We start from the raw sequence: 27764 nt of genomic DNA on the forward strand, positions 1-27764 counted from the left end.
ACAGGAAGTGTTTATTTCACAATCATTGCACTGTGTTGTATTTTTTAACTCAGTGGCATGCTGCAATTTTTGCAGTCTCTCTGAGTTTTTCTTAAACTTTACTTAAACTTTCAAACATAGCATCAGCTGTTGAAAGTTCTGCATTTGGATGACTTTATTTTTTTGGGTGGCTTGGTATTGCAGTTCTGATTTGTACCACTTGATGTCAGTGATATATTCCTAACACTGAGTGTTCACAGATCCCAGGTTTTTAAATTTGACATGCCCTTGTTTGCAGTTGGGACTTCTAGAACCCCACACATAAAGCCTAAATTTGTGATTCTTGACAGCTGCTCTTCTGAAATTCTGAAAGAGTTATATGTGTAAAAAAAAAAGATCCCATGAAATTTTTCTTTTTATGCATCAGTCTGCAACAGTGCTGTATCACTGTTCCAAACAATGATAAAGGGCAATATTTTAGCCCTTGAATATGATTGTTACTGTTTGTGCCAAGTTTTGAATCTGGCATTTGTGATAAATGTTTAGTGTGCATGCACATAAAATTGTTTGGGTACTGTACCCTTATTGGGACAGTGAAGGGCTACAAGACTAATAAAGAAAATATTATGAATTCTAAATGTTTGTGGTTATAGGCTTTCAGACAATTACGTATGTTTAGATACTGAGCTTATAGTTGTTTGAGTATCACCTTCTGAAGACGTGTTTTATTTTAGACATGTATTTTTAGGGATAAAAGGAAACTTTACGGGGACAGAATAATTTATATTTTAAGGGCATTTTGCCCCCAGTTATTCAAAGAGTAAATAAAATAATTTTTCATCTGATAAATTTTACCATTTTATGTTCAGAGTGATGCAGGTAAGTTTACTTTTCTGCTGTTTTTTTCTCAGATGTAGGCATTGACAAGTACAGCAGTAATAGGTATCTGCAGGCAGGAATCACAGTCTGAATGAGGTTGAGAGGGACCTCTGAAGATTATCTTGAGCAGGACCATGTCCACACAGTTCCTTAATAGTGACTCCACATTTAACTCTCTGGGTAACTTGTGCCACTGGTCGGTGATCCTCTCAGTGAAAAATTTTTCTGTGGTTCCTGATGTTTATGAGAACATTCCTGCATTTGAATTTATGCCCACTGTCTCTCATCCTGTCACTCCATGGCTCCGTCATCCTTTCAGGTTCTCTTCAGGTGTTCATGGACATTACTAAGGTCTGTACCCCATTACCCTACCCTTCTCCAGGCTGAACATTTCCATCTTTCTCAGCCTTTCCTTCCTCCTTTTACTGAGCTTTTATCAGTGTGTGCATGTGTGAAGCTGCAGACTGGGAACAGGTGCTGGGTTAAGGCGAAGGATCACAGTCCTTGACCTGCTGGCAGCTCTCTGTTCAGTCTAGCCCAAAACACCACTGGCTTTCTTTGCCACAAGAGCACACTGCTGGCCCATGGTCCACCAGGACCCCAGGTCCTTTGCTGCAAAGCTGTGTTCTGTATGACTGGCCTCCAGTATGTGCTGGTTCCTGGGCCTATTCCTGCCCAGGTGCAAGACATTGTACTTCCCCTTTTTCTTCAGTTTTTTAAGGTCACTCTGTATGGCTGCACAGCTTCCTAGCGTATCAACCACTTCTCCTAGTGTTGTGTAATCACCGGAGTTCCCACTGATCACACTCTGAGCCCATCCACTGAGACAGTTCTCACTCCACCTCACACTCTGCTTATCCAGCCTGAGCATCAACAATTTATCTTTGAGCATCCTGTGAGAGGCAGTGTCAGTGGTCTTACTTGAACTCCAGGTAGGCAATTTCCCCTACTCTTCAGTCATGTACCAACCCAGACACTTGAGTACTGAAGTTTATGAAGTTGGTGAAGCGTGATGTGAAGCCAGTGCTGACTGCTGTTGATTATTTTCTTGTCTTTAATAGTGCCTAAAAATAGTTAACAATAGTTTCCTCACTTTCCCAGGATCAGAGCAAGATGTAGTTCCAGATGTAGGTCAGACCAGCCTGTAGTTCCCTAGGTCCTCCTCTTACTTGGCTGTCTTTAAGGTAGGAGTGACATTTTCTTTGCTCCAGTCCTCAGGCACCTCAACCAGTCACCATGATAGTTCAGAGACTGAGAAGAGGCTCACAAGGGCATCTGCCAGCTCTCTCAGCACCTCTTGGTGCATCACACCCATCACGTCCAGGGTTTAAGTATTCCAGTTCATCTAAGTATTCTGCAGAGTAATCCTCTTCCAACAGGGGAATGTCTTCAGTACTGCAGACTTTACCCCTGCTCTCTGAGGCCTGGAGTTGCTAAAGGCCAGTCTTGCCAGTAAAGACCATAGCGTTGGAGGTATTCAGTACTTCAACCTCTTCTGTGTCCTGTGTAACTAGGCTTCACATCTTTTGAGCAATGGGCCCACATTTTCCCTAGTTACCTTTTGATTTCCTATGCACTTCTAGAAGATCTGCTTGTTACCTTGGACGTTACTTGCCCGATTCAGTTCCATTTGGACTTTAGCTTTGCTTACGTTGCCCTGTGATGCTCAGATAATGCTTATGGTAGGCTATACTATGGCTTACCCTCAGAGGGTGGCCTCTGGTGGGTTTTTTTGGGTTTTGGTTTTTTGGTTTGGTTGGTGTTTTTTGGGTTTGTTTAGGTTTTTTTGTTTGTTTGGGTTTTTTGGTTTTTTGGGGTTTTTTTTGTGTTTTAATTTGTCCAGGAGTATCTTGATCATCCATGTAGGCCTCCTGGCATTTTTGCTTAACTTCACGTTCAGTGGAATGGAGAACTCTTGAGTTTGTGGGGGGAATGATCTTTCAGTATTACTGAGCTTTCTTGGGGCCCATTTACTCTTCAGGTTCATACACCATGGGACTCCTCTGAGCAGATATTTTGAGAGGCCAAAGTTTGCTTTGCTGAGGTTCAGGGTCATGAGCTTGGTTTTGATCTTCTCCCTGCCCTCAGGATCTCAAACTACGCTATGTCAAGGTCAGCCAAGGCTTTCTTTGACCCTCACATCCCGACTGAGCCCCTCCTTGTTGGTAATTTTGAAGTCCCGTATAGCACCTCTCCTCATGTACTCCTTTGTCACTTGGAGGAGGAAGTTACCCTGAGAGCACTCTAGGATCCTCTTGGATTGCAATTGCACTGTGTTGTCCTTCCAACAGATACCAGAGTGGTTGAAGACCTCCAGGAGGATCAGGTCCTGCAAGTGTGAGGCAGCTGTTCTATGTCTCTAGAGGGCCTGATCTGTTTGTTCCTCATGGTCAGGAGGCCTGTAGTAGATATGCCCTATAACATCCCTTTTGCATGTTCTCTTCTTAATTCCAACATGTAAGATTTCCATCAGGGCAGACAGTGCTTTTAATGCATCCCAGCTGCTCTCTCTCACTTAAAGGGCAAAGTGGGAGAGCAGCTGGGGTGCACTCTTACTGTTCAAAGAGCCCTTTTCCTCTTCTAAAGAACCGGTATTTCTTCACCCATATAATATCTACAGACAATGGTTAGAGTTGTAAGGCAGATGAATGTGGGAGTCAGTATGGTGATTGTTTTTGTAGCTGTTGAAGTTTCAAGTTAGTTGGACTGGTCCAGATAAAATGCAGTGCTCAACTGGAAGTCTGCTAGCATTGTAAATAAAAACAGATTTCATAGACTTCACAAAATGTCATCTCTTGCTTCATAACAGAGATGCTAATTTTCTGCTATTAACTTTGCGCTGCAGCAGCTTTCTCACCTTCGGGAAGGAAGTAACTAGGCTCCTTGTAGATGAATTGCAAGCACTGTTGTTGATAGTTCAGTGGTAAAACTGGGGAGAGCTTTTTCTTGCAGTAATGAAATGGACAATCTGAACAGTCTCAATGTCCCTGTTCATTCTGTAAGATTCCAGTGACTCTTGTTGAGGTTACAGAAGTGCTGTCACTTAAAGTGGTTACTTTGTATGTAAATTGGGAAGTAGTATTACTAGCGAAGTTGTGGAAAGTGGCAGATGTTCTGTGAGTGGGGTTGACTTAGGCCTTTAGAGTCATCACTCTGGGCTGCATGATGATTTCTTAATACAAATGCTCTTAAATTCAAAAGAAAATTCTGACATTTGCCTTTCGTCTGCACTATTTTTTCAGGCATGTTATAATTAACAATGACTTCTAGCTGTGTCACGCTTAATCAGTGATCCAGCAGTCTCCATTGTGACTCTGTCAGAGCTTGTGCTTAACTAAATTGTTGCTTGTGCATGACAGTATTTGAGTAACTTTCCCTAGTTGAGCGTTCTTGAAAGTTTAGTTAATGTCTGGAATTAGGGTTGGGATACTTTGATTTCTTCTTACTCAGTATTCATTATAATCTTTTCTTAACTGATGTTTTTCTGAGGTCTGAGTATATTCACAAATATGTGCAGTTCATAACATCTTTGTCATGTTAACAAAAAACATTCTGGTGATTTTCTGCTTTCAGGAGTGGATTGTTCTTCTTAGGTTGGGTTTCTGCTTCCTCAGAGTAGCTTAAATAAAAGATTGCTTTGAAGGTCTTGCATTCTCTTGATATGAGAAGATTAAGCAGCTGTAATGAAGTTTAGGGAATTCAGAACTATCTGTCCAATACACATCCATTTCTCTACAGGGTAGCTTTGATATGTTGGCATATATGAGTTTTTATTATATTAAGTTGTGACAAAATATGTTCTGTAGTACACTTGCTTGGCATCTGTAGTGGTGAAAAATCTGTGGAGAGAAGTGCTGAATATTGAAAATAAAAGGGGAGGACTTGTAGCAAAGAGCTTTTAAAATGCCTGGTTTTCTTTTCAGAGCTGGCCACTAAAATTAAACTGGAATTAGATGCAACAGTTCCTGTTAAAAGCAGCTGAGATTTTACAGTAAACTTATTTCAAGACCTTGTTCTCACCTCCATGAAAGTACAACACACGTGCTCTTTTATAGAGGTGTTCTTAATGCCCAGGGTCTACATTCAATAGCTTAAGTATACACATGAAAAATGAAAGAAAAATGGAAGATGCTGTTTGTGGAGTCATTCAAAGAACAAGTCATAATTGTGACAGTGGTGATGTTTGCCTGCTTCTTTAACTGTACTTCGGTTTAAAAAACAAAACAAACAAAACCTGCCAACCAAAAAACTATGAAGTGCTAGGGGGGAAAACCCCCAAAACTGAAGAGAGACGTCAGTACCTGCTCTCAAAGTAGTGTTGCAGAGAGGGATGTGGAAACCAGGCCTTCTCCGCCAAACCTACACTGCCTGAGTGGGATGGTCTCAGCTTGATACTTAGCAAATATGGGCAGTTTCATTCTGATTCCTCTGCTGGGATGAGTGTCAAGCAGGCAAATAGCATTCCTCTATGATTCAACTCTACTGTCTGTGGCAGAATTGGCATGCAAAACCACTAACTTTCAAGAATTTGCAAATTGATTTTGGGAATCCTAGCTCTGGTTTTCTGAAATCCATAGTATTCTGAAATTCATAAAGTAAAAGATGACTGAATTAATGTCTGTACTTCTGTAATTTTTCTGAGTCTGTTGAATATGTTGATATCCAGGTGTTTGTGAATACCAAAATGTTAATTTAAAGTGTAAGAGCCAATATCTAATGATGGACTTGATACAAGTTCTGTTTCTTGTAATATTTATAAAGTTGGGGTTTTTCCTTGCTTTGTCATTTCAGATTTGTCCAATATGTGCAGCATTGCCTGGAGGGGATCCGAATCACGTAACAGATGACTTTGCAGCTCATCTTACACTGGAACACAGAGCTCCTAGAGATTTAATATCCTTTTCAATTTGAGGCAAAGACGCTAGACTTGTTTCACCTGGTAGTCACAGTGACTTGGTTTGATTTTTATATGACACAAAGGGTCATATTCTGGATTTCCTGGAACTTAGGTTGCTAAAGATATGTATGTCAAAAATAAAAAGGTTTGTCTCCTAGTTTAAAAAAGTGTAGCTGTCAGACTGTGCACAGACTTGTAGGTATACTTGACTGTGTTTGTTGCTCTAACAACAGAAACATTTAAAGGATTTTGACATACAGAGGTTTATTCTACTTGCAGTGTTTTATCCTGCCTCATGATTACTCTCGGTGCTGTTTTACATATCAAGATTTAGTGCTGTTTATATTTATCACATAAAGATGATTCAAGCATAGCTGCTTGTAACAAAAGATTGGAAAGTTAACTACTTTCGACACAATCTTTTAATAATTTAATTTTGTAGTGTTACTGACATTTTGTAATACAATTCAGGAAACCTTCAGATTTTCTGGGAAATAGGATGTTGTCCTTCACTTACCTTAGCAGCCAGTTACAGAATTTAATCTGTGCTTGACAGCTGAATAGCTGGAACCATTGGGATTTTTTCATTGGTGTTATAGGAATATTTGTCTCCTTTTAAATTTTGTTTGCTCCCTCAGATTAACTGATAAAATATCTTTTGGCTTGGGCTTTTATTTAATGACATGCAAGCTATCTAGCATCCCTACAATAAGTAATTTCTGAATTATTCATTTGTGTCTCATTTAAACAAACAGAAAAAAAGACTGCATTATAACTTTGATAGTGGCTTTTTTGTTCAGAGATTTTTAAAAAGGAATAAAGAATAATGTAAGATCAAGCAGTTGGGGGAAAAATATCCAAGCCCTATCAAACAGAGTTAATTACAGTAATAGAAGGGAAACAGCATTTGTGGTGATGGCTCCACTTCAGTTATGATTGTATTTGATTGTGTTTAAGTATGTTAGTATTAGCATGGCTTAAGGTCAGAACAGACTAAACGCACAGGTTAATTGGCTCAGTTAAAGGAGTTAGGGTGTAGATTGGCTCTGTGAAAGGTGGATGATGAAAAAGTGACACAAAAACGAGTACAAAGTCAGGTGAAAGCAGTTACCTGTACGTGGCTTTCTCAGGGATAGGAGTAGAGCACTCCTGTAGAGTAGAGCACTGGGGAGGAGCAGGGTGCTGAAGACAGTGGCTCTGACCTTGGGAGCTTGATCCCAGGCGTCCCTGTGGTCCTTAGTAGCCAGGAGTCATGCCATCCTCCCTTTCTGGAGGAGTAGGATAAGATTGATGAGAGGGGAATATCTTCCAGACCACTGGATCTTCCCTGACCTTCAGACAGCCTTGAAATGTTGCTTGATGGCTGATGTAATTTGTTTCATTTTAGTTCTGCTCATTGTACCAACTCTGATATTTTCATAGCACCTGCCTAATTAGTCTTTTTCTAACAAGAATTACATAACTATGTAGCAGTGTGCCAAAGTTCTAAGTGTGGGCTTCCAACATTGTCTTAACTGTAAGGTGGGAAATTTACATTTTCCCAGCTACAGAATGAAATTAATTTCCTACTGAAATGCACAAGATACTTGATTAGAATTCAGGCTACTGCTGCATTTTCTCCCTCCAACCAGCTGACTTTTACTTAGGGGATGTTTGAGCCAGAAAAGACAATTTTTTTTTTTCAAATACAGAGTAAGGTTTCAGTCATCCCAGAATGGATCTGTTTTGGAAATACAATGCCCGTGATTAAAGATTATGCCTGTAGAATTTCCTGCTTGTACTTGTTGTGTTGGTGCCAGTGTTGTCAAATTTCCAAAATCTGGTAAGAAGTGTCTTGAAGTGATTATTTGACGTTGGTCTCTACATCATATCTAGCAGTAGAGAGATTTAAGGCAGGGAAAAAAGGAAGAGGACATGGCCTTTTTCACTCAGGGTCTGGCAGTGTAGAAAATAAGAACCATGACTCTCTGATACATCATTATGTTGCTGAATATGAAGTTGAAGCTGTACAGAACAATTTTCCGTGCCCTGTGAAGGCAAATTGCCTTCATGTACAAAAAGGAGATAGAGAAGGCTCTTGGCTTGCACTTTTTCTGGAGTAAAACTTTATTTTGCAGTTTGAGGTAAGCTTTTACTCTTGGATTTGCTACAATTCTGAGGGGTGGCCTTATCCACCAGGTGTTAATTAGACATTTTGGTTAATTTTGCTTTTTGGGTTTTTTTCTAAAGTTGTCCCAAAACACTGCATGTGTTTCTTAGTACAAAACTTGTGCAGCTATTGCAAGGTGTGTCATTTATTCATACAGTCTGTGGACAACTCTTTAAAACCCAGTTTCTTTCTTTAGCAGAAAAAATTTTGCAAATTCATGAAATACATCTTTTCAGCATTAATCATACAAATAGTTCTCACATGACTATTCAGTTTAAATGTTTTGTCACAAGGCAATGTTTGCAAAGTCTTTTCTTACTCTAGCATAGTTCATAGTTGGTAAGACTCAAGTGCATGGTTAGCTGATATGTGAAGAATTACATTTATCTCAAAACACTTTAAAAGCCGTGATTGGGAAAGTTACCCCAGAGTCCTGTGTCTGCTTGAAAAATACCCAGATACTGTCCTGTTTTAACATGATTAGTTATGAAAAGCTTGTCAAACTACATAGGGTCTATAGTCATCTAATTTAGCAACTCACCTCCAGCAGCACCCAAAATTGACACACTCAGAGGTGCAAGGTGTTCTGTGCTAGGCAAGTTTTTCTTTTAATCTAGATGTTAAGTTTTACATTGTAGCATAACTAACAGTTTTGAAAGAAGGAAGCATTCTGTAAACTCTTCTTGTAATGGCCAGAAGTTCTCTCTTGTCATGGGAAGTCAAGTCATTCCTTTCAGTCTTAAATTCTGGACTTCCATGATATCCTGAGGTTCTGCCCCATAACTGTGATTTATGAAAAGTACATTGGACACTACCCTTACACAGAAATTGATACCATATGAGTGGTAACCATACTATTGTAAAAATAAAAAAACATAGGAAATGCACATTTAAGCTAAACTATAATAACACTAAAATAAAATAATAAAGCCTAGGCTATTTCATTTTTCACCAGTGAGTGATACTAGTGGTTTTTAGGAAGAAGCCTTATCTAGACTGTCCTGGAAAAATGAATGTTAACAAATTTATGACAAAAATAATCTTTATTTAAGTTTGTTAATTACTTCAAAATTTATAAGAGAAATACAAATACACAAAATGCAAGCATCTGATAGGGAGAAGTGTGGGAAAAAGAGAAGATGAAAAGCATCATTATATCACTGGAATTAGTGATATTTTGTTGGCTGTAAGAAGAAAGGTGAAACAAAGGGCTGTGATAGATGTGCTGAATACTCCAGAAACCTACATTTTCCTAAGGACTGAAGTCCTTAGGACTTCCATCCTTTCTTGGATAAAAGCATGAAGTACAGAAGTCAAAAGGAATTTGGTAATTATTCTCATAGGAATTGCAGTAAATGTTTTTATTGTTTTTGATAGTTAATCTAAGAATTGGGAAGAGAGAATTGAAATCCCTGTCTCTGTAGTAAGCTTGGCAGAACATGGATTTGTGTGGGTTTTCAAAGAAAAGTTTGATTAGAAAAAAAATTAACAGATTAGTAAGTCTAACCTAAAGTTTGATTAGGAAAAAATATTACCAGATCAGCAAGATCACTGTAGCAGAGCTACAGTGTACCTTAGATTTGCTTCAGAAGTTTAATCATTACTCTATGAATCAAGAACAGCATACCTGAGTATTTGACCCATCAAATGTCCTTTAATGGTCATTTAACACCCAGTGCCAAACAGTTCTGTTTTCTTAACTTGTCTACGATGAATCCAGTGGCGTTCGGCATGTACGTAGGATGTTCCACCCAGGCCGGGGTTTGGGAGGCCCCCGTGCTCGTAGATCAAACATGCACTTTACTACCAGTTCCCCTGGTGGGCTTTCGTCTTCTCAGAGTTCGTATTCTCCAAGCAATAGAGAAGCCATGGATCCTATAGCTGGTAAGAGCTGTAACCACAAATTTTACTCCACTCTCCTCCTTCCACAGAGGAAGGAGAATGCAAGGTGGCAGCAGCTGCCCTGCTCTGTGTTGCCGTGAAGCTGCACGTACAGGCACAGCATCCCTCTGAGTGGGTGAAGAGGGACAAGGGTATTCACACTGTCAGCATCAGAAAATCATTAGGCTGTGTCATTAGGATTCCCAGAAATAACTTGTTTGTTGTATTTTTCCTTTGATGTGAAAATAACTTTTCTTTATAATGAAGAAAAAAATAGAGAGTTAAGATAATTCTGAAAACAAATACAGTTTCGTCTCTGAGGAAATCTAAACATTTTAATGCCATGGTCTTTGACCATACCAGTATGTCAGGGAGACCTCAGAATGTCTGCCACAAATCCACCTTTACTTCAGATGGCAAAGGAGACACAGTGCTCAAACTGGAGCTTGCTAGTTTTAGGCAGTGACTTCTTCAGGGAGAGGTAGCCAGCCTCCTGGCTTAATGAGGCATTGCCCCTGGAATGGGAGCTGTGGATCCACTGCATTCCTTAATCATGGTCCCCTTCCCACCTTCTGGTGGCTCTGGTGCTCTGCTGGCCTGGTGTGCCCTGATGTAACTCATTAAATTAGCTGTGAAGTAGTAGCCCATCAAGAGAAAAAGTTAAGTGAGGTCGCAGGTGAGTTTGTTCGAAGAGGGAGGATGTTCTTGAAGCTTACAGTGTAAGACATGCTTTTTCTTGTGCCAGGGCAGCTGCTTCAGTTCATTTGAAATATGAGGTGACTGCTGAAGTTTGTTTTCAGTCTTGCAGGACCTTCCCACTTATCAGCATTAAATGTGGGATAAAACGTCTTCCTTCTACATCTAGTATCCTTTGGTGGAAGATGTGTTTCTGCTTTTTTAGAGCACACTGAGCTGTGTGTCCATCTTGTTCCAGGACTGTTTTGAGTTCACACCTCTTTCCAAAATACTGCTTCCTTATATTCCAAGCTTTAGATTACAGTGAGAATAAATATATCTTAACCTTGCCTGTGAGATTAACATGTCTGCTTTTTTACTGGAATAATAAAGAGGAAAGACCACAGTGATTTTTCTGTTTAAATTTATAGCATCAGTTACTTTTCTTAAACATTTTTTTTCCTTCTTGTGACATTCTCTAGGAATTAAAATTAATTTTAGTGCCACTGTCAGCGCTGCTGAAAATTACTCCACCTCTCTAGTTCATATTTTGCTTTGTTCCTTCAAAAACAGCTTGCTTTAGCTTGATTACATTTTGTTAATGCAACAGAAGAAAAGTTGTCAGGACCTATATAGTAAGTTTGTAATGTACAGAAGGGCAGGAGCAGGATTGTCCTGTGCTTCCTCTACCATTGCATCAACTGCAGCAGGCATCTGAGATCAGAAGTACCTTCTGCACAGGGCATAGAAGAGATTCTGCAGTAATGCACCCTGCAGTAACTCACTGCTAGTATTTATTTAAAAAAACTTTGTGGATAGAATTTGCCAGGAGCATTCCATCCTTCAGAATTGGGAGACTTAATAACAGAGAAGGTTGCTAGGCCTTCTGCATACTTCTGGAAGAAATAAGAATTCATACAGAATGCTTTTGATGTAAAGCAGTGATTGAATATGTTTTCTTAACTAAATTTCTTTTATTGAATTTGCTGCAGCACAGCTTCCCTCTGAGGTAATTGAGAAGATGAAGCTTGTGTTTTGAGGGAACACTTATTAAAAGGAAAGAAAAGTCACCATCCAAAGCCAAAATAAAGAAGTTTCTTAGTCAGTGGCTATTTTGGCTTGAAGTTTCAGAGAGTGGCTGCAGAGGACTGTCTGGCAAAAGATGGGCTCTACTGTCCTTTGTCTTGTTATTTGGACTACCTCTGAATAACTTAGTCTTAATCTTTATGGGCATTAATCTTCACAGTTTTCTCTGAGCATTGCTGGGTTTTGATGTTAGTTAAGAAGGGAATTGATGCACTGGAATTTGGGTTGTATTTATTCTGCTATGTAATGCTCATTTAAGATCTTAAATTATAGAAGCTTTCTCTTCTCTGGCAGAGCTTTTATCCCAGCTATCAGGTGTGAGGCGTTCTGCAGGAGGACAGCTCAACTCCTCTGGCCCTTCTGCTTCACAGTTACAGCAGCTGCAGATGCAACTGCAGTTGGAACGACAGCATGCACAGGCAGCAAGACAGCAACTGGAGACTGCACGCAATGCAACCAGGCGCACCAACACGATCAATGTCAACACCACTATGACACAATCTACAACAACAACCAACACATCTAACACAGAAAACAGTCAGCAGACTATCCAGAATTCCCAGTTCCTTCTGACAAGGTAGTTCGTTCCGTGTGTTCACTTGTATTTACCTCTTACAATTTCTGTTTACCTTAGTTCTGGTAGAGATACAGAGAGCGATGAAGTTTACATGTTTGGAGTCGGGCTCATGGCTAGGATGGCATTAATTAACAGAATATTTACCTAGTTTAGAAATTATAATTAAACCCCAGGATTATTTAAAAGAGGATTCACATCCTGTGTCATCCCAGTTCTTCTAGAACACTGACCACTGACCTGGAATAAAAATATTTTCCACATCTCCTCTGCCACGCCCTCTGCAAGCATATTTTTATTTGGCTGGTATTGTGAAAGAGGGTGGTAATTTTTTAACAGCTCCTGGCCTGATTTTAGATCAGTTCAAAATAATGCCATGTGACATCTTTCAATCAGAAGTTCGCTTGAGAACCTTAATTAAAGCACCTGCAAGTGTCACAGACTGTGACTTCAAGAGTTGGAGTGAGCAGTTTCCTTGCCTCCATCAGGGCACGCAGTGTACCTTAGGAGAAGTGGGATTGTGTTCAGTAATCCATGAGTAGTAGGCTCTGCACGTGCAGGGATGTGTTTTGTGGCCAACGTGAACTTGCAAGTTGATGTGGAAACAAAGGAGGCATATAATTGCATGTGCAGGAAATGACACCAGCCCTCCCTAAAAGACTCCTTGAATAGCAGGAAACCTCACAAACAGTTTTTGATGTTCCTGTGACTTTGTGCTGCACTGCGAATGCTGTCGCAGCAGCAGAGCAGGGGTGGGTTGTTAAAGGCATGCCGGTTTTACTGACGTGCTGGATGTGTTAATGGGCAGGTATGACTGTCCTGAAGGAGCAGTTTCTGAGCACATCTCAGCCTGTCCCTGGTGTCACCAGTGAAATGGGCTTTCAGCAACTCTGTCTTCTCTTCCCTTGCTGCTGCACAGGTTGAATGATCCGAAGATGTCAGAAGCAGAGCGTCAGTCAATGGAGAGCGAGCGGGCAGACTGCAGCCTGTTTGTTCAGGAGCTTCTACTGTCCACCTTGATGCAGGAAGAAAGTTCCTCCTCAGATGAGGATGAGCGGGGGGAGATTGCAGATTTTGGTGCTATGGGCTGTGTAGATATTATGCCTTTAGATGTTGCTTTAGAAAACCTAAATTTAAAAGAGAGTAATAAAGGAAATGAGCCTCCTCCACCTCCTCTTTGATGACATCCCACTTTGCAGACAATGTCCTCTGTGCTGTATTTGCCAATGAAAGTGGACAACAACTATCTTGGGTTTGTTTTGGTGATTGTAATTTCAGGTCTGTCACTCTTGTTACATTGTGTACATTCAAAAGAAAGAGAGAAAAGATATATATGATAATCATTTCCACTTAACTAATTTTTACTTCTAGCAGGTAAATGTAGGTTGCAGTGCAGAGCCAAGGGCTCTGTGTCCTGTACCTTGACATGCAAATGGCTCTCCTAATACTCCACATTCAAACTGAAGAGGAAAAAAAATGAAAAATCTCTAATGAAGCTGCTGTGTGTATTTATGAATATTAATGAATAAAAACTGCTTGGATGGTTTACCTTAACTACTGCATGACGTTTTTTGCAGCGTGCATGAGTTTTAGTGACCTTGTCATTTAAAAACTTAAATACAAGGAGTAAAACTATAAAACACAAAGCTTTCCCATTATTCAAAGGTTATGTGATGGAAAAGGTTAGCGATGAGTATTAGTTTGTGGCCACAAACTAGCTTTTTAATAATATGTGACAGAATGACATCTTCATGTGCTGTTCCTGCACAGGATGGAAACTCTGCAGTGGGATACATTGTCGTGACCGGGGTGTGGCGGTTTGCTGAATGTGACCCTTATGTTGCCCTCTCAGCCGTCACCTCAGTGTGGAGTTAAATTTCATTTTTATGCATCTGTAGGAGACACAACAGTAAGGCCACTGCTGGAAGCTACTGCAAGGGGCTTTTGTGTGCCCTAAAATCAAATGATGTTCACTTTCGTTTCAAGTTTTAATTTGTTGTGGTTGTTAAAATTTTTTAATTGTTAAATATGTTTTATTCAGGTGTAGACAATTCATATATTCACTGTGTTTCTTAAAAAAAAAAGTTAATCTGGATCCTATTGTCTTAGTTTTAAAAGCCTTTCACAGCCTCAATCATATTTTGAGTTATTTATGTATTTGCTTCATAGTTTGCAGAGACCTAACAGTATCAGGAGAGCTTGAGGATTTGGATTCCCAGACTGTCAGTGTATTACAAGAAATTCTTAATGCTAACTTTAGCACCTTTTATTTATTGTTTCCTTTGGTTATTTCTGCTGGTATAAAAAAGTTGGGAAAAAGAAGCCTTTTAGTTGAATCATGCCACCTACATGCCTATACTGTTAATCCTACTGGTTTGGAAAAAAACGGAGTATGGTGTTCTTGTGCATAGAAATTTTTAATAGCCCCAAAGCAAGGACAGAAGGGGTGTTTGGTCTTGGTTTTATTTCTTTTTTTTTTTTGGGGGGGTGGGGTTTTTTTTGGGGGGGTGGTTTTTGGTTGGTTGGTTGGTTGGGTTTTTTTGGTGTGTTTTTTTGAATGTAAAGTTAGATTATAAAAACAAAAGTGCACACAGCTTCTGATGAAAATTTAAACTAGGCTTATATCATAATGATGTCTTTCCAGATCTCTCACCTCACCCCCTCTCTCTTTCTCTGTATCTCATCTCAGCAGCATTGTAGAGTAAATGTAATGACTTAGACACCATGTGGTGTTCTCAGCAGAACTGTGACATGTATGCTAATCCAAAATAACAGCAGGAAAAAAAAACCCTATAGACTGAGTTTAAGTTCCTTCCTCTCTCTTTTTTTTTCTTTTTTTAAATCATCAAATCTTGATTGTTGTCATGTAGAGCAGCATTAGCTTTGGTTGGGTTTTTATCTTTTTTTTTAAAGTCTCTGCAACAGAAAACTTTACATGCAGCCTCTGGTTACCCTGAGAGTTACCCCCAGCAGGGGACTTTTTTTATTGGTTGTTGAAGACTTTCAAAAATTTTTCAAGCTGTAGTTTTTCAAACACATCTTCTGCACATTACAATAAGACACACGGTTCAATAAAGCATTTTCAAGACTGTTGTTCAGTTGATTTTCTTTGGTTTTAATGTATTTTCCAGACAGTGTTATTCCAAAAATTTCTGCATTTGCCTTTAATTGTAACTGTATCTTCCAACATAAAATCAGTTTGTGTACACATCCTAGGTGGTTTATACATGTTTTAAAACCAAATGCTTTGGCAGGTGATGAAGTATTTAATCCTAAACTCTTCACAGGTAGGTGAATTGAAGGCTGCATAGACCATGATGCATTTAAAACAGTAAAAGAGGCTCTTCTCCGTGTGGTGGTGGTTTGTATTGGTTAAGGCTGGTCTCTTGCATTGCCCAAATTCCAGACACCACCACACTTGCTTGGAAGGGGATGCAAACCATGTTTAGTTAGAGACTGAATGCTGGCTTGGATTTAAAGGTATCCTTGGATGTCAGGTTAACTTGCACAAATCTTCAGTGGTTTGGGAGGCTGTTTGACTTTTTTTTTTCTATTTTAACTTTAAAATAGCATGAAATGGCCACTAGGAGGGTATTCTGGTAGTCTGTCAAGTCCTCCTTGCAGGGAAGTGTTTTTCCTTCTCAGAGTAAGCTTTGGTAAGGTAGCATTTTGGGGTATTTCCAAAACATACGTTTTCAGAGTGCTTTGGACTGCAGTGACTACAGCCTCCATCAGCCTTGGAGGGGAATCCCACAGGGAATTATTGCCTTTTCCATGTGAGAGAGGAAAAAAAATTACAAAACAACAAAAAACCACCCTAACACCACATCACAATCTTGGACATTGACAATCCCTTTCCAGAAACAGGAGCCTTAGTGCTCTGCACTTGCACAGTTCCTGGAGTGCAGGTTCACTTGTATTGTGACTGGGTGGTCAAGGTCATGTAAAAAAGCACTTTCAAAGGTATCAACAGAAGCAATTTTACAACAAATTTGTGAAAACACGATTAAGTTCTCTGGCAAGGTTTGCTCTGTTACCACATAGATAAAGCACACAAAGGAGAACTGGATTAGGATCAATGGAGTGACACACAACAGAGACTGGGGATGCAAAAGGGTGAGGATGGAGAATGTAAGGATGCAGAAGGGGAAGGGAGATCCTCTCACAGGATCACAAGTTTCACAATGAACCCCTTGCCAAACCTACCCTTGGAATTGCTTGGTGCTTTATGTCTAAAGAATTTGGCAGCACTTAATTATTAACTGATTTGACTCTTACAGAATGATTCTGTAAGATTTACCATATTCACAACAGTAACTTCATTTTGAATCTAAGATGGCAGCACTGATGCTACACTTGCAGTAAAGTGTTGAAGTCAGTTTTCACACATGCACACAGACACATGCACGTATATATTCAAATATTCCTTTGTGTATGTGCATTGTACAAAGCCCCTGTTTAAAGCTCCCCCAAAGTTCAGTGAAATGCACACATGGGATGCCTTTGCATCTCCCAGTGGGCGAAGGCTTCAGCCTCAAGGAGGGGGTACCAGCCCAGGCCCCACTGTCAGTTTTTGATGAAGCTCCTTTGAGTCCCAAACCTGTGGGTTGATGGGCACCAAGAGGCACATCCTGCTCCAAGAGACATGCTGGCACAGCCACTGGGGGCATGGGACCTCAAAGGGCCTCCTGTGGGACCCCCGTTCACAGGGCTGTGAGATGCTTGGCTTTACTCTTCCATCAGATTCCATCCTGGACTCAGTCGAGGTCAGTAATTTTCCTCAAAAGTCCAGTCACAATAATGTTATTTCACTCCAGCTGTGATTCAGACAAAAACAAGTTCTCAAGGCAATTCATTAGAAAACAAGTTTGTTGGGCAGGGCATTCTGGGGAACAGGGAGTGCTACTGATGGGCTGAAGGAGACCTTAAGGGTGCGTTGCAGGGGGAGGCTGCTGTGCCGTTCTGTGTGTGCTGTTGTGTTTGTGCTCTGCCGGGTGTGCTGCGCTGCCCTGTCAGGCAGCAGTCCCCTGATGGGGGCTGGTATCCTGGTGTCGCTGATGGCTCTCCCGAGCCTGTGTGTCCTTTCCTGTGCAGTCAGCACGGAGAGTGCCAGGTTCCACTCTGCTGAGAGAGCCCTTGTCCAGAGTGGGGTGGTCACAAAGGTATAGAGCCACACCTGTATTTTGTATGTTAAAGTGGTAGGGAAAACAGTGGAACAGTGGAGTTGAAGTCCCTGGAAAGCTTTTCAGAATATCAATGTCGTCTGTCTGTAACTTCTGATTTGTGTTAGTAAGAGGTCTGGATTGGTTTTTTTGGAAACATTTTAATGTTTTTGTCAAAGACAAAGAAAGGCTCTTGCACGTGGTGGTGTGATAAACATAAAAAATGCATCCACCCCATGTTTTACTTGTGACTGCCTTGATCAATTCCCTGGCACTGGGGGCTGGGGGAGTTTCCATGCTCTGTCCTTCATTCACATTGGGTTTCCATCTTGGCACAGAGTTGTGCTCCCTGTTAAGTTTATGGACAACATAGTTTAGCGCTTTGTTTAGAAACCAAACATGCAGATGTGTGCACAGCTGCAGCTTTGAGACACTTGTCTGTTGTGAGGGTCTAAAGGCCATTTCCTGCTACCAACAGGAAGTCCCAGGAGGCAGAGAGGCTCCACTGCCTCCCAGGGCTCTCAGCCCTAAACCAGGGAGCAGTGTGTACATTCAGGATATGAAGGTTTTCCAGTTACATCACTTAATCTTCTTTTCCCTGGCATAGCTGACCTTCACTTCCAGTCAGCCTGTTTTGCCACATGAGTATTTTGCTGGTTTGAGGCTGTTTAATTGTTTTAGCACCTAAGGAAGAGGAAAGGGTCTCGAGACAAGCAATGGGCACAAGAATTTATTTGCAGTGTTGATTCTACTTAATGTGCACAGTAGATAGGTGCTCAAAAGTTATTTGTGGACAAAAAGAGTAGAAAAGGGGAACTGTAGGGGAGTATTCTTCCACCACAACTCAGCACTGGCTGTCACCTCCTGCAACATCTGATGCAACACAAACACCCTTGTGGGTAAAGCAGGGCCCTGCAGCTGTGGGGTGTGCAGGAGAGGTACCACCGGAAGAGAACCTGCAGGGCTGCATCCTCCCTGCTGGGCCAGCGCCTGTGGAGGGGCAGCGTGAAGTGTGGGCCCAGGGGCACAATTCCCCCCTTGCCATGTGGACTCTTAAGTCATGGCCTTGAAGTTGTCAGGGAGCAGAGCAGAGAGCAGGGCAAGGAGGCCAGAATGAGGGATACCAATGTGGATCTCAGCACACTGCAAGGGTGGGAGAGCTGGGAAAGGAAGCAGATGCATAGCAAAAGTTAGGTTAGGAGTGAGGGAAACAATAGGACAGGGAACGATGATCTGATGTTTCAGAGGCAGAAAATGCTAGTCACGCCAAAGATGACGAGTGGGAGGTGGGACTGAGGAGGGGAAAGGACCACAGTGAATCAAAAGCAGCTAGAAGCCAGGCTCTGGCAGCTTTCCTGCTTCCACTGTTCAATGCTTGTGGTGCACAGGAAGCTGGCCACCACGTCTGGGGCCCTCCTGCCCTTCCCAGACAGCAAACACTTCACCCCAGCCTGCCCTCAGCCTCAAGCCCTCCAGTCACCATTAGGCTGCCAGTGCTGCCACCAGGGCAGCCTCCCCTTTGTGATCCTGTTCCTTTTACAGAGCAGCCCTGAAAGGCTGTGCCAGGGTCTTGGCACATCATTCTTAACCCCAGCAGCACACACAATACTCATGGGCTCAGTATCTCTCACAGGCTGTTGTCTTCTCTTTCACAAAGATCGGCATTTGGTCTGAGACTGACCCAGCCCTCCTTCCTAGATGCCAGAGCTGTTCATCAGTGCAGGATGGCAGGACAGTTGTTCCTGTCCACGTTAGCAGTGTCTCTTTCCCCCACTTTTGGTGGCCTCTGTTGGCAAGGGAAAATTTTCTTACTTTGGTCATTTAGCCTTGGCCCTTGGAGAAGCAAACCACAGCATGCACCTCATGAGGGCAGCGGGATGGGACAGGTCCCAGTGAGGACGTTGTGCTTTTTGATGCGCTGGTGCTGCCCACCTGCCACTCACCCTCCTTTGCAGAGCCTCAGGAAATGCAGTTCACAACCAAGTACCAAATAAAGGAGAGACAAGCATTTACATTTTATATAAGCGTTTATTTACAACTTGTTTAACAACTGTACACTCTTCTATCACTTGGAAGCATTAGTGTATTTGACTGGGAAAAAAATATTAAATTTTTTTGATTCCAATTATCGTTAATGAGGTTTTTTTGTCTATATACAGGTATGTATATTAATATTGCTACCATAACAATCTGGTAGTTACACAATTTGTAGGTGAACTGAAATGGGAAATTAATGTTTTGACACTCTAAGAATTCATTCTTTTACAGAAAATATATCACTGGCAACTTCACAAACAGTTATTACTTTGATAATTGATCAACATTTAATTCAGGACTGTCAAACAAGCTGCTATTAAGAAGGTATGAGAGTTTTCTATGCAGCACAAATGAAGTTAGTATATCAGAGACATGCTGGAGATCAGCTCTGAGTTGAGAGCTCACAACCACTTCATGACGGAGATGCCAGGTTAATCTAGTTAAAGTAGCCAGCTCCTTGACTGGCTCCACCTGGCATCTCTCTGTTGCATTAGTAAACTCAAATAACTTTTGTCAAGCTAAACACACTTACATATAAATGTCATCAAGGCTCAAGAACAACTGATACTTAGTCTCTAATCTGCACAGACCACTTGGAGAAATGAGGTACTGCTCGGCATCACTTTGGGACAGCTGTGGAGGCAGGTGCACAAAAAAGCAATCCCCTCCTGCCCAGCACAGTGCCCTGATTTCAGGGATCCTGCACCCAGCCTGGCTTGGGGCAGGGTGTGGTCCCAGCCGAAGCAGCACTAGCAAATGAAAAACATACCATGCCTTTTAACACCCAACTAAAAGAAGTTTTACTAGTAACGCTTGCCCTGACACATAACAAGGGATCAATGGCTAGGACCTGGAAAGACACAAATCCTTCAGCTCTCTGCTGGACTCAGTCTGATGAAATGTTGCTGCCTCTGCTGCATGAGTACGTGACTCATTATCACCAAACCCCAGATCCTGGCTGCAGGCCACGTAAGACTTCACTGTCCCTGGCCCTGGTGGACCAGGAAAGACATATATCCCCATCTGAAGCCTTTACGGACAGCTGTCAGCCAGAGCACCTGGTAGCCACAGTACCTGATACAGTATCCAGAAGAAAAAACACCACAGTTCTCACTGGGATCCTAGTTTTACCCTTCAGGTTGCTGCCTGGCCTGCTTGGAGTCCATTCCTACCTGCCATCTCTTTGCCAGGCAGCACACACCACCACGCTCTGCTGGGGGACGCGTCTGTCCTTTCTCCGCGTCATTCTGCACGAGGCCACGGACACTGTGGGATCAGGATCCCTGAGGACTGGACACAAGCGGGCGTCTCTGCGCCCGAGGTGTGGCTCTGTCCAAGCCCACCTGACGGGCCAGGGACGAGGCAGGCACTGTGTGTGTGACCAGAAGAGACTGCAGAGACAAGTGGACACAACGCTTCTTCAGCGTGGGGGTGCTCCCACGAAACAGGGCTGGAGGTTCTTCTACTGCCCAAACAAGTAAAACTATTCCTGGAGGCAGCACAGCTCATATCAATATTTCTGCCAGGATTAAGATCCAGGTGAGCAAGAATGGGGTTTCTCTGTAACTGGATTTAAATCAAACTGCTTATGGTACTCAGCATTCAGACTTTTCAGTTTTTCCAGCAAATCCTATGGCTTGAAAGCCCCTTTCCCTGTTTGTTATGTACTAACTCCTATACAATAAACCTCTTAACTTACAACACTACAGCACTCCCTTGTCTTCTGAATCTTGCCAGTACTGGATGTCCAATACAAAACAAAGATACAGTAGTACAAATGTGCAGATATTTAGGAATATTAAATAAGCAGCTTTTTAAATTAATATAGGCAGTACAAAGCATTTTGAGTTACACTGTCTACATATGGCAAATCTTATATCTAAACTTCAAAATACAAAGAAACAGCCAAGCTAGTGCAATTGGAAATTAAATAGCTAAGACTGTGACAAGAGAAAGAAAAAAAGGAAAAAAACAGTACAGGTGAAAGATAAACGATCCAAATTATAAACTGGCAAGAACAGTCTGAAAGTGTAGATGACTTTCATACTTATCTCCATTAATGGTCTTTCCTCAGATTGTTTTAACAATTGTATACAGATTGGAAAAAAAAGTTTCTGAAAGAAACCAACAACACAGCTCAAATGTAGAGAGAAAAATACAACAGCCACAAACTACTGCGTATATACATATTAAGGAAGCAGGCAGTGCCTGTGAACAAAATACCACCCGGTAGTTTGCCTGGCTCGGAGATTATCAGATGAAACTTGCTTGGTTTTCTAAGGAAGATGGGATCGCCAAGCAGCAATTCATTAGTCATTTCTCCTGGTAAAACATCTCCTTTGCTTTACTTTATGTGTTTAAAGATTCAAATTGGATCCTTTAAGGGTGTGGGTGCTTTGAAATTTTAACAGTAACCAAAAAGCCTTTTTTAGGAACTCGTTAAGACTAGATTTTTATAGTTCAGTATATGAAAATGCTGCAGGAAGTCTGTGTGTTAATACTGTTAATCAGAATTAAATAAAGTGGACAGGCGGAAGTAAGATGGAGAGCTGACACTGCTCTGTCACTTTGCAGAACGCCTCCTGTTGAGTTGTGAATACAGGATTTCCTCTCTTCTAGCCTCATAGGAGACTTTTTGTGAAGAGAAAGAGTAAGTGGAAGTGGGAAATGGGAAAGCCATTCCCCAGGATGGCAAGCTTCTCTGCAAGTAGATCCCCCTTTGAAATCAGATGGCCATGAGTCTTAAGTGTAGAACTGGTTAAGTTTTGGTTATGCAGTCTGGACAGAAAAGCAAGTCATGCAGTGAACAGTCCCTGTTATAATAATGCTGCAGGTCATGCAACCACATCACTGCAAATAAAAGAATAAAGAAGAAAGTTAAAAAGCAGATAACATATTACTGTTGAAAAAAAAAACCCCAAAAAAACAAAACAAAAAACCAAAACAGAGAACAGAACAGGTCTTTTTAAAAGCAGTTTAGTAAGGCCACCTCTACTTAAGAGTTGTGCAAATTCATGGGGAAAATACCTTTGCCAAGCAACTGTTCAAATTAACAGGAAGGTTACAGGCCAATAATTGGAACAGCAACAAAACAGCCTTGGTCGATATCTAAGTTTAGCTGTAATTAAACTTCACACACTTCTGAGAAAATTCTTCAGGGCACCGTTCTTAACTAATAAAGCTACAGAAAGTAAGTTTACACAGCAATGAGCAAGTCTCAGGCATTTCTGCTGTCTGTGAGTACAACTGTTAAAGCAAGATAAAGTGAAAGGTGCCCACCCAATTCTGCACGTGTTTACAGGCTAAAAGACAATCAGAGTCACGTCAGCTGTCTTGAGCTCTGAGCACCACTGAAGGCATTTAAATTTCATCAGAGCTCATCCTGTGCAAGAGGCTCAGCATCACTGCCCCACTGCACTGGCACGTTCTATCCCTTGCATGCAGATACAGGTTTGAATTGCCAGAAAATGATACATGTTCTTGTTAAAGTAAGCTGAGTCAGTCACCGAGCAGTCAAGAGAGCACTCCACAAAGCTGTGGAAGGGAATCTAAGTTTGGAAGAGAATCGGAGAGGCTGGCACAGTTCTCCATCCTCACTGATGCACCCTTTTTTCTGTGTACACTCCAGTGTAACGGAAATGGAATGCTTTACTGACACAGCTACTTTCCCCAGGTAACACAGATGTCCCTACACAGCACCGGCACAGCACTAAATGGCATTTTTGTTTTCATACTGCAAAGAGCAAATTGGCTTCACTGGACTGAAAGTAGAGCCTGTTTCCCCACTTCCTTCTCCCTTGTATTGCACTGGTCAAAAATGATTCTAAGAATGCTTCTTGTGATGGGACAATCCAGGTTAAATAGACAAAAAAGAATATTTATGCTACAAGTCCTGTAGCTTGTGTATCCCTCTTTTTTTCCTTCTCATTCATCCACTCAGAATACTAACCATAATAGAAAAACAAATAGAAACACAGAGACACATATCAAATGGAATTTAAAAAATTAGCACATTCAACACATTCAAAGACCTTGAGGGTGTGTATTTTGAGCAATCATTGTCTTTTAAGCTTGCTTGGCACTGCTTGGTGCATATAGTTACATAGTTCAGGATTAACATGAAGATCACTGTAGTTCTATAAAAAAATAAAAAGTTCAAGTTACATAAGCATGTACCTATTCTATTGTGTATAAATGAATATAATCTACTCCTTTAGTCTCATCTGGCTATTATTTAGCTCAAACTTACTATTTAATAGCACTTCAAGTGTCCTTGAAGTGTATGTTGCACAAACACAGAAGTGACATTTTAGGCTTCTCTTTGAGTACTTTTGAGAGGTCTTGTAAACTCAGGACACTGTATTAACTTTCAAGGATGTAAAAATTCATCTGTTAGCATCCTTTCCTGACTAGAAATTCTTACCATGTTCTAAAAATAGTTATCTGCCAATTTCTCTATTTTAAAGCCACCTGTTGAGGTAGCAATACATAGAAGAAAACAAAAATGTAAGATGTGAGGGCAAATTCACTGAGCATAACCTGTCACTGCATCTGCAGCATCTTAGAGAGTTACAAAGAGAATACAAAGCAAATTAAAAATTTAAAAAATTGTGGCCTAATAATGTAATGCTTATACAGACACTGCTAAACAAAAGCTTTAAAATCGCTCTCAAAACCACTGATGCCTCCAGGAAATAAGTTTACTCTCCAGCTTACTAACCTTTTTTGGCCGTGAACAATAACCTCTGCTTTACAATATTTTAAATTATATAGCTGATGTTACATTCAAATCCAAATCAAAAGTCTGATGGTCTCATTACAACTATTTTATAACTCCATAAATACTACACCACTGGGGATTTTCTCTTAAAATTCCATCCACTTTCATGATCAGGTTAACAACATGAACATGCTAACAGTAACAACTGGACTTTATGTTAGCTCTTTTCTTTTCAAGATATGTATAATCATTAGGGATTCAATTTCCATCTCCATAATAAACTCCTCTATACTGTAATCTACACCAAGTGGAAATACTTGCTTTTGTAGTGTTTCAGATTTGTGCCATGCTACAGTAGTTAGCAGTTTTTCACAGTGCTGACAGATGTCTGCTTTTTTATTAATTAAAACAACCACTGTTCCTCTTTCTGAAATCACCTCATCTGATTGCAAAGACCTCTCAAATGCAAAGCAATGAATAAGTCAGCACCAGAAAGGAAAGGCTGCCCAACTGACCTGTAACTCCCTCTACTAGCAGTATTTTTCATGTTGTATGGATCAGTCTCTGAGACCCATTGCAGCAAGACAGCTGCAAGAAATTTTTATCTGACAAACTGAATCTGTTTTCAGTCTGGAAATGACACCATATGCAAAGGGGACTGAAGGATATGCAATTTTCCAAACAACTTTACATGCACAGCAAATAGCAGCAGAGCAAACTCCTGATTTGCCACCAGAGCCAACTAATGCAGAAATATGCTTCAGGGTAGTCCTGCACTACCTTGGCAAGGCCCAAAGGTGAAGACAGAATCTGGATCACAGTGAAGCTGACAGCAACACCATCCTCCAGCAGATAAGGACTTCAATTACAGCAGTCAGCACAAGTTCCTACTGATTGACTACCATCTGACACCAAGACAATTAGTCTGGGAAGCTGTCTTGGCTGCACTCTCAGATGCTGTCTCAATGCCCCACGGGACAGTATGATTTGTCAAGTTTCCTAGAGCCCTCCAATCAACATTCATTCATTGCCTAATTCAATGTGCTGATGCATTTTAAAAATACACTTTATATCCCAGTACCTTAATGAATTAAAAAAAAAAAAATCAAAGAAAAACAGAGGATGAAACTAACTAAGTCCTCAGTGTCTCCAAATGGTTCAATGGAGCTGGTAGCAGAGACAATCTTTACAGGGTTTCACTGTACCAGATGCAGAAAGTCTGAGGTTGTGGTGGCTGATAATGACAGCTTCTGCCTTATATATGGGTAAAACCTCTAATAGTTACTCAATTAAAATTAAAATTTAATTTAAAAGATAAAAATCTTCTTTCTAGCTCAATAAGCTCAGGTTCTTCATTTGTTATGAAATGAAAACCAAAATGCAAAATGCTGAAAGAATGCTCTTCTGATTTTTCTACTGACTAGTTGGTTGCACCTGCCTCCTCCACTTTCTAACCAAAGAAATCACACCTTGTTGTTAGTCATAGCCTGCAGGACCACTGACAAACTTCTGCTACTTTTCTGGACTTCCAGAGGGAAGGACCACCACAGGAATAAGGCAATCCAATCAGCCATGCCAGGATATGTTCTTGATTCCTTAAGAGTGACAAACTGGAGGCATGGCTAGGATTCTAGGATTTGCTCCAAAAACCCTCATCACTTGGAAGTATATCCTGATAGATCCTTTTAGCTATTTATTTATGCAATGCCTGCTAAATTTGGTTAGGAGATACTGAAGTTTATCAGTACAATCTTACTGGAAAACATAGACTCCACATTCTACCTAAAACACATGTGCAAAACCCCGTAAGAAGTCAGTACTGCATAGCTGACTGAGTGCAAAAATACCTCCCTCATCATTCCTTGCAAAAAGTCAATATGTTGGGCAAGAATAAAAAAATCTCTATACAGTAAGTTGAAATACTGTTTTGCTTCATAATAAAAAGGAAAGTTAGCCACATTCAGGGTAATCTCCGCCCAAATCACTAACAAGAAGAAAATCAAGTGGTGACATTAAAATATCTTACAACAACCAAATCACAGAAAATGTCAACATATCAGGAAAATTAAAGCCACTCAAAGTCATTCAGGAAGCTGTTAAGTGTATAGTCTCATATACTAGAGAACACAGGAAAAGCAAAAGCTTTTTGCACAAGTAAAAATACCAAGGACTTTAAAATTGCAAAAAACTTTTACATTTTCTTGACAGCTTACACATACCGCTTACTATCTGAGATCATAATAAAGCAGTAATAGGAATATTCACTGTGAATTCTTTCATACATATAAAAATGCCAGTGCTCCTTACAGAACAGAGAGCCACAAAAATCTTGCAGAAGTATTACTGCTAACACGAGTGACACCTGAACAGGACAAGATCGCCATTTGATTATTTCCAAACAAAATGAAAGGCATCTTGTAGCCATTATGTATTTATTTAATTGTAAATATGCAAAGTATTTAATTGTATATTGCATGTTTACCTTTTGTTGGGGGGTTGGATTTCTTTCTTTTTTTTCTTTTACTTACAGAATTTTTTTCCCACTAAGTTGCTAGGAAAGTAACTATTGGGTACTTATGAATACTTATGGTTACTTAAGAAAGACAAAAGAAAGTGGCTGAAGTCGGGGGAGGAGCATTGCACCGGGCTACACTGCTTTTTTCTCGGGGAGTTTCTCTCCAAGGGGAGACCGAGACATCTTTGCACTGTGGATGGAACACACAACCTTTAAATTAAATTACTTCAGTTTTCACAGCACTTAGAAAATATGTGTTATGATCCAAGTGGTTATGTGTTGCTATCAAGAAAAGAGGGAACTTGAATTTTTTTTCTTCTGTAATGTCTGATTGGATATGCTAAAAACTCAACTCTCCACAGAAGTACATTAACTGGACTGCACAGCTGAACCCATCATCCTTTTAGGTCAGAAACTACGCTTCAGCTCTAAACAATGAAAGTATTTATCCTAAAAAAAAAATGTAACCATTGTAATTTATTTTCATTAATTAAAATCTGTCAGAAAGATTATTCTGGGCAGATCCTCAGCGCACTGCCCAGAAAAGTACTCTCATTAACTCCTCATCTGTTTTACCTCTGACCTGAAGAACCTTTTCTCTTTAAGCTCAGTTGTGGGTCTTTTTTCCGTGGTGTGTCAGGACAGGATACAGCATTGACTTAGTAATTATCACTACGATTTTGATGTAAATAGTCTTTCTTGCCCGAAGGGAAAAAAGTATTCCTAAAAATTTCTCAGAACTATCTAATGTACTGAGAGAATTCTGATCCATGGGCTGGGGCTTTTGCTTCTATTCTTTAATTACTCAAGGTAACACAAATGGGGAACATATGGTAGCTCCCCTATATATGTGTTTATTCCCTGAAGTCACAGTCTGGGCTCCTTCTTTTTCTTAATACGCACTGATTACAAAGATAGACAACAAGCAAGCAAAATAATGAAGCTGAACCCTTTGAATAAAGAAGCTGTTCTTGTAAAAGAGAAGGTTTAATGATGTTCACCGCTTGCATTCATCCACACACAAAGACTAAGAATGGATGTACGCAGCAAATTAAAGAAGTAAAGCACTGAAGAAAAAATTACTGAACTCCTCTTAATTACTAATAGAAGACATAACAAATGACTTACTAGAACCAGACAGCAACTGAGTATATTTCTGTAAGAGTGCAGTACATTTTTAGGTTTTTATATTTAGCACAAATTCTGGGAA

General features: G+C 40.6%; 2 protein-coding genes across 6 annotated transcripts in view; one reads left to right on the top strand and one right to left on the bottom strand.

The window, feature by feature from the left end:
* Positions 1–13674, top strand: part of LOC135289365 (E3 ubiquitin-protein ligase KCMF1-like) — a 43703-nt gene extending 30029 nt beyond the window's left edge. Inside the window, 4 exon segments of the mRNA XM_064402880.1 lie at positions 5650–5751; positions 9614–9788; positions 11841–12123; positions 13040–13674. Coding sequence (XP_064258950.1) covers positions 5650–5751; positions 9614–9788; positions 11841–12123; positions 13040–13301 — 822 coding nt within the window. The 3' untranslated portion in view covers positions 13302–13674.
* Positions 13675–19290: 5616 nt separating this feature from the next.
* HOOK3 (hook microtubule tethering protein 3) overlaps positions 19291–27764 on the bottom strand; it is an 85816-nt gene continuing 77342 nt past the window's right edge. For all 5 annotated transcript variants that reach the window (XM_064402877.1, XM_064402875.1, XM_064402874.1 and 2 more), the window contains one exon: positions 19291–22169. In XM_064402877.1, the coding sequence (XP_064258947.1) occupies positions 22154–22169 (16 nt within the window). In that variant the 3' untranslated portion in view covers positions 19291–22153. The remainder of the gene's footprint in view (positions 22170–27764) is intronic.

The sequence above is a fragment of the Passer domesticus genome, chromosome Z (assembly GCF_036417665.1).
Source record: "Passer domesticus isolate bPasDom1 chromosome Z, bPasDom1.hap1, whole genome shotgun sequence".
Lineage (NCBI taxonomy): Eukaryota > Metazoa > Chordata > Aves > Passeriformes > Passeridae > Passer > Passer domesticus.